The 15,672-nt window shown below is 48.2% G+C and overlaps 1 protein-coding gene across 3 annotated transcripts in view; it reads right to left on the bottom strand.

Annotated features, from left to right (window-relative positions):
* The window catches only part of SEZ6L (seizure related 6 homolog like), a 182,712-nt gene that overhangs the window by 10,509 nt on the left and 156,531 nt on the right, over positions 1–15,672 (bottom strand). For all 3 annotated transcript variants that reach the window (XM_043558068.1, XM_043558067.1, XM_043558066.1), the window contains exons 11-13: positions 14,767–14,961; positions 11,156–11,347; positions 4,027–4,221 (exon numbers count right to left, since the gene is read on the bottom strand). In XM_043558068.1, the coding sequence (XP_043414003.1) occupies positions 4,027–4,221; positions 11,156–11,347; positions 14,767–14,961 (582 nt within the window). The remainder of the gene's footprint in view (positions 1–4,026; positions 4,222–11,155; positions 11,348–14,766; positions 14,962–15,672) is intronic.

Raw genomic sequence — 15,672 nt, forward strand, 5'->3', positions numbered from 1 at the left:
TAAGGATCCCCCAAGATCCTTTCCTGCCAGAAACTCTGCTGTGCCTGAGAAAGAAAGTGGGAGTCAGGGGCCACTCACCTGCTGGGGCTTCAAGGGCTCACCTATCTTAGAACATAGAGGGTTCAGGGATTGAGCAACTTTCATCTTTTCTTATGTTTTTGATCACGTGTGTATTTTCGGATGGCAGTTTCATTTTCCCTTAAGATTGGCGACATCAAAAAAAAAAATGCTAGCATCCAATGCTGGCAAGGACGTGCGGAAAGGGACATTATCACCCATTATTAGAGGGGGAGCATGAATCACTATGGTTATGGAAAAGGATCTGGCAAAATCCACAAAAACTCAGCATCCACGGATCTTTGCCCACACCACTGATCCCAATTTGAGGAATGTGTCCTATTTGACGAGAAAAGTCAGCACCCGAAGATTCACGGGCAAGGGTGTTTCTGGGCAACACGAGACCAAACAAACAAGAAACCGGAAAAGAACCGGGAGATCTGTCCACAGAGGAAGGACTGGACGCATCATGATACATCCCAGCGTGGAATGATGGGCGGCAATGAAAAAGATAGGGCAGAAGCCACATTTTTCCTTTTTTTCCAACTTGACGGAGATGTGGGATAAGTGGGGAAAAGCAAAACACAAGGTAAGTATCGTTCGAAGTGTTTTTACTTGGAAACCAACACCCCCTGCCCCACCCCCTTCCCTGAGCAGTGTATCTCTTTGTGTGAGTCCAGAGAACTGGGAGACGGGACACTCAGGGGTGATTAGTACTGGCTTCCGGGGAGGAAAGGAAGGGCTGGGGAACAGAAGAGAAGAGCTGCTAACGCTTCCCTTGCGGCTCTGATTTCTCCTACCTCTTGCACGAGATACTTTTGTAGCTAATCCAAAAAGAATATAAACAGTCCTGGGGCAGATCAAAAACGGCCTTTCTATGGTATCCTTAAACTTAGATTTCTTATAAAAAAAACTATTAATTTTCCTCCACGCAGAACACTTACTAGCAACACCAGATTAATTTCTATTAACGTCCATGTAGCACTTAGAAGGTTTACAGGAAATCTTTACCGGGGGAAAACATCCCCGTGTTTTAACTCTACAAAGCAGATTTCCTGTGCTATAGAAAATAAATTCACACACAGGGCTGGATTTAGTCAAGACTAGGGCAGGAATTTGGGAGGAGGAAGGCAGTTTAAGGAATTTAAGAGGAGGAAGATAGTCATCTTTTTTTTTTTTTGAGTTTATTTATTTTGAGACAGAGACAGAGACAGCGCAAGTAGAGGAGGGGTAGAGAGAATCCCAAGCAGGCTCTGCACTGTCAGCACAGAGCCCAGCGCAGGGCTTGAACTCGCGAAGCTGTGAGATCGGGACCTGAGCCGAAACAAAGAGACTAGACGCTTAACCGACTGAGCCACCCAAGCACCCCAGGAAGATAGTTGTCATAAATCCCGGTTGCTGATTCCTTATTTTTCTTTGCATTTCAACACGATCTCTTGCTCTCTTATTAAGAACTGCTTGTATAAAGACTTTGCTCTTGCGGGATAAGCCCCTGCTTGACTCCAGGTGAGAACATCCTGCTCTAGGCCCGTGTTTCCCACATTTGCCAGATGCTAAGACTCACCACGGATGCTGGTTACCCTGGCTCCCTGGGTCCTGCTCTAGACCCAGTGGAATTAGCATCTCCCCTGCAGGGACCCAGAAATCTGTTTATACTTGCACTCTGTGTTTGGAAATCACTGCCTTAAATGGTTCTCAAATTCGAAGTGTATTTGAGCAACCCAGAGCTTGTTAAAATGCTTATTTTAGGGTCCTACCCCTCTGATTCTAATTTTGTAGATGTGGGGTAGATTCCAGAATTTATTTCTTGTTTTTTAATGTTTATTTATTGAGAGAGAGAGAGAGAGAGAGAGAGAGAAATGCAGAGAGAGAGAGAGAGGGAGACACAGAATCCCAAGCAGGCTCCAGCCTCCGAGCTGTCAGCACAGAGCCCGACGCGGGGCTTGAACTCACAGACTGTGAGATCACGACCTGAGCCGAAGTCGGACGCCTAACCGCCTGAGCCACCCTGGCGCTCCAGAATGGGTTCCTAATAAACAGTCTGGGTGATTCTAATGCTGAATTCACTGGCTGGTTGGAGGCTATCAGCCTAACAGCCGTGAAGCCTACCCTGACCCAGCCCGTTGGAGAAGAGGCAGGATATTGACAATCAGGAGATGTGGGTTCAAGTCCCAGATTTGTCTCCTAACAGCTGTGTGGCTTTGAGACAGTCACTTAACTTCTCTGAGCCTCTCTTTTTGTAAAATGGGTACAATCCTTCATTTATCTTAGAGAGTGGTCCTAAGGCTTTAAATGAAGTAATTCAGGAAAAAAAAACCATTTAAAAAATTTGAGGTAAATTTCACATAACATAAAATTAACCATTGTAAAGTGTGCAATTTTGTGGCATTTAGCACACTCGCAATGTTGGGTAGCCACCGCCTCTATCTCTTTCCAGAACATTCTCATCACCCCTAAAAGGAAACTTTGTACCAACGAAGCAGTTACTCCTTTCTCTCCACCCAGCCCCCGACAGCCACCGGTCTGCTTCCTGTCTCTATCAATTTACTGATTTTGGATATTTCATATAAACGTAATCATAGGATACGTGATCTTTTGTGTCTGGCTTCTTTCACTTAGCATAATATTTTCAATGTCCATCCGGGCTATGGATACAGCAGCACTTTGCTCCTTTTCATGGCTGAATAATATTCCACCATATGGTTACGCCACATTTTGCTTATCCACTCATCAGTTGATGGACATTTGGGTTGTTTCCATCTTTTGTGAACGATGCCTCTACGAATATTCGTTTACAAGTGCTGGTTTGAATGCCTGTTGGCAATTATTTTGTGCATATACCTAGGAGCAGAAATGCTGGTTGGAAAACATTTTTAAGACTCAGTGCTGAAGTTCATGAATAAGGCATTTGGGGATCCACTGAGGCGATGGGTTCCCAAATAGAAATGTAAAACTCCATGCTTCCCTTCCTGCTGGGGAGAGAATTCAGAGTATTCTGCCTGATTCTCAAGGGGGTTTTGACTCCATAAAAGGTTAAGATCAACTGGCCTAAAGCATTGAACGGCTTTAAGATATTGTTATTAATCGCACATCTTAAAGACCCAGATAAATGGATCCAAGTCTCACTGGGTATTCCAAGACTTAATTTCAATGATGAGGGTTTCACGGATTCTAAAATACATTTCGCTCTTGACCATCTCTGATATGGGGCGTGTCTTACAACCGATGGCATGTTATTCACTCCACGGCCAGCAGGTGGCGCCCACGATGCCCGTGCACCGTCCCCACCCCCGCCCCCACCGTGCACCCACCACAGCCTTTGGAGATTGGGTGCGAGCAGCTTGGGAGACCACCCCAGAGGCAACAGCGCAGCAGTTGTAACCCTTGGCAACCAAATGGTTGGGAAAACGGGGTGCAGGAGGTGGGAAATGTTTAAGCCACGTGACCAAAGAGGAGTCAAAAGCAGAATGGCTTTCCTTTATGATGAAAATCTAAGTTTTAAAGAGCGCCTTCAGGATAAAAAAAAAAAAAGTTAGACAGGGAGGGAGCCAAAGCATAAGAGACTCTTAAAAACCGAGAACAAACTGAGGGTTGATGGGGGTGGGAGGGAGGGGAGGGTGGGTGATGGGTATTGAGGGAGGGCGCCTTTTGGGATGAGCCCTGGGTGTTGTATGGAAACCAATTTGACAATAAATTTCATATTTAAAAAAAGTCACAAAAATAAATAAATAGCACCTTCAGTAAGTAAAAATAAAAATGCTAAGCCAGGAGAAGGAAGAGTGCGCCATAGTTTAATTGGCAGAAATTTTTTTTCCCCCTCTCTCAGTGGTGCGGAAAATAATGGCGGTATCTTAGATTTAATGAAATACAGTGGCTCGGCTTTTCTTCAGGCCAAGCTGAGAATCCTAAGAAGCCGGACCTGACATCTGCGGGGCCCTCCGTCCCAGGGTCGAGAGTAGGTTTCTTTACCTTTACACACGGGCAGTGGCCCGTTCCAGTGGGATGGCTGTCCCAGGAGGCATCGAATGGTCACTTCGCCCATGAGCTCAAAGCCTTCGTAGCACATGAAGGTGAGGGACTCTCCCGGCAGGTAGAGCCTCTTGTACAGGATTTGGTACCCGTTTTCAGGCAAGCCAGGGTTATCACATGCCAGCGACTCCTCCGCTGAAATGCAAGCCCAAAGCAGCTCTGATGAGAGGATGCAAATCTGTGGGGACGCCCACTCGCAGCCTGTCTGATCTGGCTTTGGCCGGCCTCTCCGTTACCATCTCCCTGCATTGCCCTCAAATCCAACTGGTTCCCATTCCTCAGATCCAACGCCCCACCTCCCACCTCCGGGCACATGTGGCACACGGGCACGGGCAGATGGCCTGGGCTGCGGAATCTGGGTTAAAATCTGGGTTCTACTATGCATGAGCTGTGTGACCGCCAGCAAGGGCCACACCCTCTCTGAGCCTCAGTTTTCCTCATCAGTCAAATGGAAAGAATGGTAGTATCTATCTCACAGGGATGTGGAAGATTAAATAAGACAATGAGTATGAAGTGTTTACAGCATGTTCTTGGCAGGTTACGGGTGCTCGGTAAATGATGGACAGATGGCAGTGTTGTTACATTATGAAATACTCTTCTCGTGCCTTCCACCCTACCTGCCCACCCCACCTGGGTAAGTCTTGCCTTTCAATACTCAGTCCCCATTTCTCCTCCTCCAAGAAGCCTTCCCTGGTGCCCTCTACCCCAAATAGAGTCACTGATCTTTCAGTTCTTCCTCCACCCAGCAGTGAACACGCTGAGTGTATTTAATTATTTAGTATCTGTTTCCCTCCCTGGGGAGGAGCTCGTCAAGGCACGCTTGAAGCTCAGTGTCTGCTCTACAGTAGGACTATCCCATGTGAGCCTAAAGTATACAGTAGGAGCATCATAAATGACGCCTGGCAGCTTATGACTTCTTGGGGAGAGTTGAACCCATTCCTAGGTTAACCGATTCCAGGCTCTGGACTCCATTTTTCCTGCCCGTGACATAAATGGACTTGGATAACACCCCACCCTTAGCTGGGCAATGACATTCCCACTCCGAGGATATACCCACACTTTGAAATAAGATCATCTAAGGCAGGTTTTCTCAATGTAGATGCTACTGACGTTTGGGGCTGGGTAATTCTTTGTGGCGGAGCCATCCTGGCCTTTTTGGCTATTGAGCAACGTCCCTGACCTCTACTCATTAGCTACGGGGAGCACCCTTGTTGTAACAACCAAAATTGTCTCCAGGAACTGCCACTGACAAATGTCTCCGGGGGAGGAGCAAACTCATCTCTGGTTGAGAATCACTGATCTAAGCTTTTAAAAAATTCTGGTTGCAATCCGTGTGAACTTCCCCTGTTCTTTCTCAGGGATACAGCTGAGTTGGACTGAAGGTATTAAACATAATCACAAACCTACCCTCATTTCTATTTTTCTCTGCATTTCTCCCCTCTCCTTAACCATATAATTGTTTTTAGTATTTATTTATTTTTGAGAGAGAGCCAGAGCGCACGTGGGGGAGGGGCGGGCAGACAGACAGAGGGAGACACAGAATCCGAAGCGGGTGCCAGGCTCTGAGCTGTTAGCACAGATCCTGATGTGGGGCTCGAACTCGTGAACCGGGAGATCATGACCTGAGCTGAAGTCGGACGCTCAACCCGAGCCACCCAGGCGCCCCCCCACCCACAGTTGTGTTTTTTTTTTTTAAGTTTATTTATTTATTTTGAGAGAGAGAGGGAGGGGAGGAGCAGAGAGAGAGGGAGAGAGAGAATCCCAAGCGGGCTCCACACTGTCAGCGCATAGCCTGACGCAGGGCTCGAACTCACAAACCGTGAGGTCGTGACCTTAGCCGAAACCAAGAGTTAGATGCTTGAACAACTGGGCTACCCAGGCGCCCCTCAGATTCCCTAAGTTATTGCTATGGAATGGTTTGTAACATACCAAGCAAGGAAGCACTGACACGGTGTGGTAATTAGCAACCAATGTTACTTGGGCGCCTGCCGTTCGGCAGACTCATTGCCATGAGCTTCCGTATTATGCTTGGCATGATCATTCTTTCTGATGAGGACGCCAGTTTGTTCAGAGTCACACAGCTGGCAAGTGGCAGGGCTGGGACGCAAACACGGACCCGCGGGGTTTTAAGTCCTGTGCATTTAGTGGTTCTGCTTCAGTGGAGGGCTCTTCTTGTGGGCTATCATGAATTCCTCCGAGCTACTGCCTTCTCAGAGACAGGAATTTCTAAATGAACATGGGCCACCCAGCTGGAGCCCGGCATATGGGAGCCAAGGTGAGGCCGCTGGGGATGGTGCAGCAGCGGAAACTTTTGCTACGGCCACAGTGTGGCCACGGGGGGCTCTGCCCCGGGCAGGCAATCTCCCCGCCTTCCATCCGCAGTGTTCCGAGGGCAGGGCTGTGAAGAGCCAGGGCCTCCCAGGGAATCCCTAAATGCCTCCCTGGGGAGCCACCCATACAACCCTGGCCAAATGTGTCGGACCCACTACTTTGGGTGGTGTGGTTCGTGTCTTCCGGACAGGAGCCTCAGAAGCCATGCACCATGTCACCAGCAAAGGAGGGAAGTCGCAACAAAAGCCTTCAGGTGCAATAAAGACCACATTAGTACCGCCGACAACAACGACGACCGTAATAGTAACAAGTGCTGTCATTGGTTGAGCGGGCTGGGCCTGAGGGATGCAAAATCCCACGGGATACGATCCTACCAAGTAAGTCACGTATTCGATTCTACGAACACATAAAGAGATCATTTCAATACGCTGCCACCAGTGCCGTGATCGGCGAAACTGTAGGAGCCATGGGAGATCACAGGAAGAGAAACAAGACCTAGCCTAGGCAGTCAAGGAGGCCTTCCTGGAGGCGGTGATGCTGGGGATTTATTATTTCCTCCACAGACCTATCCATCCTCCTTCCCTTTACAACAGACCTCAGGCTCCACGAGAATGTGGATCATGTCTGTTTATACGTCCCCACACGGTGCACTGAAGCACCCCCGGGGGTGCCACTGTCTGAGATTGTTTAAAAAAATTTTTAAAAACAGACCCATGGGAGCTGTTCCAACATTAGATAGAGCTACATTCTTTTTGACGATGCCCCGTCTTTGCAAAGCTGGGTTTTCTGCGGTGACTACGCGGAAAAGCAAAAACTATGATAAAATCAGTATGGAATGGAAAGAAAGGGGCAGAGTGCAGCCTGTCGCCAAAATATGAGAAATTTGGTGGAGCCCAAGAGGCACCCACATCCCTGTAGCTGTGACTCTAGTTATTTAAGAATGCAATTAAGATCAAATCTTTTCATATGCACGTTACTTTTTCAAATGACTACGGAGTTGTGAGTATATAGGCTACTGACGAAGCTGTTAAGTCGCAGACGACTTAACGAATGGAACCGTGAGGTATTTGGCCCAGGGTATTTACCCCCAAAAATTCCTGAGATGGCAAAGGGTACTGTGAATTGCGACAGTTTGGACGTGCCTGTGCCCGCATTTGAATAACCAAATGGACTGCTTCCAACCGCCCCGCCTGGGAGGGAGTATCATAACCCCCCCCCTTTTTTTTTTTTTTTTGCAGCTGAGGGCTTTGAGGCCCAGAGAGGGCAAGCTACTCGCCTGAGGTCACCCAGCAGAGCTGGGGGTACGGGCCTGGCTGTGAATTCCACATACTTCTACTTTTGCTTGACCTGTCTGTCCTTAAAGGCACGAAAAGACATGGTTTTGAGCCCCCGCTGGACCCAGCTATGGCCTTGAGCAAGCCACCCTGAACAGGAACCGGAGACAGCCAGGGCTCTGTCTGCTTCGTGAGCTTGTTGGTGGAGGACCTTTGTCAAAAGCAGAGGGCTACAACTTTGCTCGGAAGCTGGGACTCTGCAGGACGATCAGGGTGGGAAACGATGCTTTTGGGCTCAGGCTTGGGTTGGAATCCTGGGATCCCCCCTCCCCTGCTGTGTGACTTCGGGAGAGCTGCTCATTCTCTCTGGGCCTCCTTTGCCTGCTTTTAAGTGAACCCACCTACCACCCGTACGTGTGTTCCAACCGTCGGAATGCCGGAGAAGGGCTTGCAGGGCAAAGGAGCCCATCCAGTGGGGCTGGTCCCCCTGTTCCGTACAGGAAACACTCCCAAACTGTGCACGCCTAACACACGCATCCTTACAAACACCCTCAGAACCTGATACAACCTCCCTCTCTCACCCTGGGCCCCCGATGCCAGAACCTGACCATCCTCTGCCTCGAATCTCCTGCCGGGCTCGCTTGCCTGTAATGGGTTCCTCTTTGGGCTTCCGGGAGCCTCGCATGTCTCCTGACACCCAGCTTGGCTTGTGACTCATTAGCACGGGTGTCAGGGAAGCCGTCACAATGGAGATTCTGGGGTGAGTCCCGAAGGGAGGGAAGTGTGCGCCTCTCAGAAACCCAGCAGCCGGTGTAGCTCAGAGGGTCTTTGGAGGCTGTGCCTCAGTGAAGTGCCTTTTCTTCCTTCCTTGCTTCCTTCCTACCTACCTTCCTTCCTTCCCTTTCATTCTTTCTTTCTTTCTTTTTCTTTCTTTCTTTCTCTTTCTACCTTCCTTCCTCCCTTCCTTTCCTTTCTTTCTTCCTTCCTTCTTTCCTTCCTTCCTTTTCTTTTTCTTTCTTTTTTTCTTTCTCTCTTTCTTTCTTTCTTTCTTCCCTTTGTCTTTCTTTCTTTCTTTCTTTCTTTCTTTCTTTCTTTCTTTCTCTTCCTTCCTTCCTTCTTCTTTTTCTTTCTTTCTTTTTTTCTTCCTTCCTTCCTCCCTTCCTTTCCTTTCTCTTTCTTTCTTTCTTTCTTTCTTTCTTTCTTTCTTTCTTTCTTTCCTCTTTCTTTCTTTCAATATTATCTTCACCTTTCAATACTTTTAAATAAGCTTTTATTTTTAGCTTCTCATCTCTGGGTCTCTGCAGCTTGACTGGTTCAAAGCGTTCTGATCACCCTTACAGTCACCAGGAGGAAATGGGAAACGCATTTGGTTTCCTGGGCTGCTGTAACAAAGTGCACTTGACCAGGGGTCGGGGCGGTGGGGGGGCTTTGAACAACAGAAATGTATTGTCTCACAGCTCTGGAGGGTAAAAGTCTGAGGTCAAGGTGGCCACGGGGTCACGCTCCCTCTGAAACCTGGGGGGAAGGGTCCTCCCGTATCCCCACCTGGCTTCCAATGGTAGCTTGGGCAATTCTTGGTATTCCTCGACTGGTAAGCCTGGAATCACGCTCTCCCTGGGTCTCCATGTTCAATTTCCCTCTTCTTCTGAGGACACCAGGCACTGGACTGGTGCCCATCCCAGTCCTGTGGGACCTCATCTTCGCTTGACTACCTCTGCAAAGACCCTAGTTCCAAAAAAGGTCCAAGTTACGGCATCGGGGGGCTAGCCAACACTTCCTTCCAGGAGACACAGTTCTCCCCATAATGTGGTGTCCACCTGGCCCAAAGGTCTGGGGACTGGAAGGGGATGTGCTTGCAGGTGAGGGCTTAGGGCCATGGGCTATAACTCCGCTGGGACATCCCTGCCACCTGCAGCGAAATAAGGATGAGGGTAAAGCTGGTGGTAGGCTCCCTGGAGTCCAAGGCCGGAATCCCAGCTCTGCTCATGGAACAGAGTTGTGACCTTGATCACATGTCCCTGTGGGTCTCAGTTTCCCTTCTAGGCACACATACATGCATCCACGCACTTACAGATATGTACACAGTATGTGCATTTACACACCTCTACGTTCACACGTGTGTATAATCTGTTTCGCAATGTGTTTCATACATTCAGTCAACAAAAACTGTTGTTACCTATTTTTCCATCTGAGGCCTGGTTTCTTTAGTATATTTGCACACACACACACACACACACACACATGCACGTTCACAAATGCATATCCTGTGGTTAGCACAATGTCTTACACAATCGATACATAATGACCATTATTGTCTGTAAAAGGGAGCCAACGTGTCTTGTGTCTGAATTACCCGTCAGCTGTACACAGCATTTTACCTCCGAGATGCCCTTAGCTCTGAAATTCTAGGACTTGGACTAAAGAGGCAGATGGGGACCCAAGGTGTGTGGTCCAAGATTCTTTGTTCCGTGGGAACACCGAACAATAAAGTCTCCCTTTTCTGTGCAGAAGCCTTTAATGTTGATGTAGCCGTACTAGCAGCTTGGAGCCTGCCTGGGAGTCTCTCTCTCCCTCTCTCACTCTTTGCCCCTCCCCTGCTCGCACACGTGCTCGCGTGCTCACTCTCGCTCTCCCTCTCTAAAAAATAAATAAATAAACATTAAAAAAAATATTAGCATGGCTGACGGATTCTCAGGTCCACATATTTATTGTGTGAGGCTTTCCTCCTTCTGTGTAGCCTCTTGATTTCTCTAAGTGATGGTTCTGACCCCTGGCTGCACATCGAAACCCCGGGGGAGCTCTGAAAAACCCTAGTGCTCGCACCACGCCCCAGGCCGGGAGCATCAGACTCTCCAGTGAGTTTTAAAACTTCTCGGGTGATTCCTCGTGCGGTCAGCCTGAGACCGCTGGACCACCGCCCTCCACCTCCCCAGCTTGGCAAGAAAAGAATTCCTCCCTTGTCAGAGTGACTTCGGAAGCCTTTTTGCTTTTTATTTTTTTATGATTAAGAAAGCCCAAAAGTCTTTTCCTAACCCAACATTTGTGCTAGGGGTTTCACACAGATAAGGCCAAAAGAGTTTAAATCGGCCTGTTTCGTGTCCTGTGGACGACCTGATTTTCAGCAGAGGCAGGCAGGTCTGGGTTTGACCCTGGCCTCCACTATTAACTGGCTGTGTTTCACGGGGCAATGACTTGACTTCTCTGAACCTTAGTATTCCTCTTTTGAAATGGAGACAACAGTACAATGCTCACGAGGCTACCTGAGGCGAAGGGAGGTGAATCCATAAATATTACTGTAAATGACATGATGTCCGATGCCTTCAATCTGCCAGCTACGGCGTGGGATAGTAATAATAATAAACCCTCCCGAAGGCTGGAATGCGTCCTCCTAGCAGCCCAGCCCTCCACCACGAACACGAGGAAGCGGACCCACTCAGGCACCAAGTCAACACAACAGGACTCACAAACGCAGTGGGGCAGGCGCGAGGTCCAGATGGGCGTGCCGGTCTCGCGGCTGTAGCAGGTCAGAAGAGAGCTCCCTTCCAGCACAAAGCCTGGGTTGCAGGTGTATTGGATGGTGGTGCCCACCAGGAGTACGGGATCCGAGATTAAGCGGGTTGAGTGGTCCACTTCCCCGGGGTCGGTGCAGTACATGACTAGGGTGAAATCAGACCGGGAGGGCGTTAGGGCTCTGGATGATCACAGGTTTGCTGAGAGCTGCAGGATGACGTGGAAAGGTTCCTAACCCGGTTCTTTTCCTGTTTGGAAGATCATGCACCTGAGCCCATCAAAGGTGGCTGGAGAACAGGCCAGGATGAAACAGATTTGCATTTAATTCCACTTACAAGAAGCAGCCCAAAGAAATATTTGCATCAGGGCCCAAAGCCCTACGTACGAGGTTGTACATCATTGCACCATGATTTGTAATGGTACAAAAAAAAAAAAAAAAAAAAGAGAGAGAGAGAGAGAGAGAGAGAGAAACAGTGCAGATCCTTTGACAGGGGAAGAGTTAAATACGGAACAGCCTTTCTATAGAATCCTGAGCAACCACCGAAGAGAACAGAGTGAGGAGCCCTTCACTGCTTTCTTTGTGGTGCTTGAATCTAGCAAAACAAGCACCCATTACTTTTCAATTAAAAAATCAATAGACATAAAAGGAAGACAGTAAACCAATTAAAAAAGAATGAAGGAGGACAATGTGTGACATGAAAAAGCGTCTGGATTTCTGAGCTGCAAAACGGCAGGCACCAGGCACTTTGTATACGGTGATCCCTGTTGTGGCAAAATATCGGTCTCTCCAGCCGTTTCTGTAGGGATATCTCTCTGTCTATGTTTGCACGGGACACATGCACATACGTGTATCTGTGTAACACACACTGTGACTGGAACAACACAGAATAAACTGTTAAGAGCGGCATCATTTCTCAAGAGTGAGATCATGAGGGATTTTCACTTTGTACCCCGAAATGTTGCTACTGGTTGAGTACCGTAAGAAAGCACTTGCTGCTCGGGTGATGTTAAGATTTGGTTACGTGCATCTTTTAATGTCAAGAGTGTAGTTTAAGCGATGAACGAATGAAAGGCAGCCACCAAACCACACTCAGGACTTCTCGGGGGAGACCTCACTGTTCTGAGGACGTTCTGCTGTTCCCATTTCACAAAAGAGAAGCCACCGAGGCAGGTTGGTGGATCTCGCTTGGTCTTAGATGTGGAGCCCTGACAGGCAACCAGCGTGGGAACATAAACGCTGATACCCAGAAGGGGCCCAGTGCAGATTCACTGGCTTTAATTTGTGCCTTTTTCTGGTAAAAATTGAGACAGTTGAGAGCTTCCCACAGATAGCTAGCTTAGTCTCCTCCAAGCCTTTAAAACTCATTAACGTGGGGCGCCTGGGTGGCTCAGTCGGTTGAGCATCCGACTCCGGCTCAGGTCATGATCTCGTGGTTTGTGAATTCGAGCCCGAGTTTGGCTCTGTGCTGACGGCTCAGAGCCTGGAGCCTGTTTCAGATTCTGTGTCTCCCCCACGCCTCTCTCTCTCTCTCTCTGCCCCTCTCCTACTCATACTCTGTCTTTCTTTGTCTCTCAAAAATAAATAAACGTTAAAAAAAAAACCCTCATTGGGTTGATGGGGGGTGGGAGGGAGGAGAGGGCGGGTGATAGGTATTGAGGAGGGCACCTTTTGGGATGAGCACTGGGTGTTGTATGGAAACCAATTTGTCAATAAATTTCAGAAAAAAATAAATAAATAAATAAATAAATAAAAATAGTAATAAAGATAAAAAAAATCCTCATTAACGCAATGTGTATCATCATTATTATTTAAAACATCTAAAAATCATTATTATTGAAAATTAAAAATTATTATTATTCAAAAAATTTAAAAATCATTCCTCAAAAAATTTAAAAATCATGATTATTCAAAAACTGTAAAAATCATTATTCAAAATATTTAAAAATCATTATGTTTCAAAAAGTTAAAAGTCATTATTGTTCAAGAACTTGACAAATCATTGTTACTAAGAAAATTAAAAATCATTAAGACATGTATATTTAAAACACTGTTTATTTTTTAGTTAAAATTTTTAATGTTTACTTACCTTTTCATTTAATTTTTAAAAATGTAGAGTTTTGAGAGAAAGAGAGAGAGAGAGCACACACAAGTGGGGGAGGGGCAGAGAGAGAGGGAGACACAGAATCCGAAGCCGGCTCCAGGCTCCGAGCTGTTGGCACAGAGCCCGACGCAGGGCTCGATCCCATGGATTGTGAGATCCTGACCTGAGCCGAAGTCGAACACTTAACTGACTGTGCCACCCAGGCTTCCTATTGATTTATTTTTTTCATGTTTATTTTTGAGAAAGAGAGAGAGCATGAGCCAGGGAGGGGCAGAGAGAGAGGGAGACAGAGGATGCGAGGCTGGCTCTGCACTGACAGCAGAGAGACTGGTGCGGGGCTCAAACTCACAAACCCATGAGATCATGACCGGAGCTGAAGTCGGATGCTCAACGGACTGAGCCACCCAGGAGACCCCAAAAACATTTTAAAAATCATGACGATGTAGATCATGTTAATGTGCCTGTGATATGTCTCACCACACGTGCTGTCCTCCCTGTGGGCTTTTCATTTTCTATCACGATTCACACACGTGAACACAGACACTACATAGTGTCGTGGAGCAGGTGTTTATGCAGCCCATTCTGTGGATTTCTAGCAAGCTCTCTCCTGTTTCTCCCCACTATAACTAACTTTCCTTGCCACTGGAATATTTCTGACAGGGATTGCCTGTAGCCCTCCCCTCCCCCCCAACCCTTCCCCGATACCCTCTTTCTCTGCCGACACTTAATATTTCGTATCGTGCAACTGCTCACTCCAGGCAGGCTGAGTGGGTCTCCCGAAGTCTCCCCAAGGGTTCCCAGCAAATGGGTGCAGATTGGAGGCTTGTGTAGGAGGAGGTAGGAAGCCAATGGTTAGTGGGAACAGACCACCCTCAAATTTACCTCCCCCACCTCCCACCAACTAAGGCTTCGGTGTAGAAACCAGAAGCACTTTCTTCTTGGCTGGCTTCTTGAGACACCAGACGCAGCTGTCACCGGCCACGCCTGGTCCTCACGCCTGATGTCATCTTGCAGCCAAGCAAGACCAATCCAAATGGGACCTGGGGGCCCCAGTTCGAAACTCATATTGCAGGTAGCTGGCTTCATCCAGGTAGCCACCATTCCAGCCTCCTGGGTGCACTGGACTTGCTTTGCTGCAGCAGGCATTTTAGCGACCAATCTGAAGGACATTTTAACGCGGGCTTACATTCCCACGTACCGCACTCTACACCACCCCTTACTGTCTCGCACTCAGTCTATTTCACTCATTTCCATCATCTGCCAGGCTTCCGGAGACACCTGGGTCTGACAGCCCTGCCCTTAGAGCCACAAGATGACAGCTGGGAGCAGCTCCAGTGAGTTGGTGGGGTAGGAGGGAGGCCAGATCTGACAGTAAGTGATTCTGCGGCATCTACGTGAAAAATACTCCACGGGAGGGACTCACTGCCCCCCGACCTAGAAGAAGAAAACCGGAGGGCTCTTACTTTTCTCGCAAAATGGGGGGTCGCTGCTCCAGCTGAGGTCCCACTGGCAGGTGAGGGTGTCACTCCCCACGATGTCATAGCCGGGGTCACACTGGTAGGTGATTCGGGCTCCTCTCACGAGCTCCGTGTGAGAGGTGGTTTTCCAGCCGTTCTGGATCTCGGGCAAGTCTGAGCAGGAGTCATTCCTTGACACCTCTTTAAAACAAAAACATCGTCCTTGGATGAGGAGGTGGGCCTTCCTACGTGGGGTTCCCTTTAAAACGTCAGAGGAAAGGCGCAGACAGAAGAAAAGGTCTCCAGAAAGAAGCAACCCACTTCAAAAAAATCCCTTAAATTGCAAAAACTCTGCTCCAGCGGGATCTTTACGATGAGCTTTTCCCCATAGGCCACTGACCCTATCAAGCATTCTTTTGGTTTGACAAAGTCCGTGTAGGATTTAGAACGAGACAGAATCCTAGCTCTGACACTTACTAGCAATGTGATTTGGGGGGCAGCCACTTCTCTCTGGGTCTCAGGTCCTTCCCTTCCATGATGCCTGCCCTCACTCCATTATTCTCACCTCCAGGGATTCACACTCTCCTGTACTCCCCGCAACACCGAACAGGGCTGATATGCACAGCCAATGGACTATTGTAGAAGTGATAATGTGTGACTCCGGCACCTAGATCATCAAAGATGTGGAGAGGCTCTCCTCTTGCTCTTTGGAGAAAGCACCTGCCACGTTGTGAGGATGCTGGGGCATCCCTCTGGAGAGACCCATCTGGAGAGAATCTAAGGCTTCCTGCCAACAATGGGCATTGACTTGCTAACCGCATGAGTGAGCCATATTGGAAATGGTGCTCCCAGCCCCAATCCAGCGTTCAAATGAGTGCAACCCCAGCTGACACCGTGAGTACAAACCCATGA

This window comes from Prionailurus bengalensis, chromosome D3 (assembly GCF_016509475.1).
Source record: "Prionailurus bengalensis isolate Pbe53 chromosome D3, Fcat_Pben_1.1_paternal_pri, whole genome shotgun sequence".
Lineage (NCBI taxonomy): Eukaryota > Metazoa > Chordata > Mammalia > Carnivora > Felidae > Prionailurus > Prionailurus bengalensis.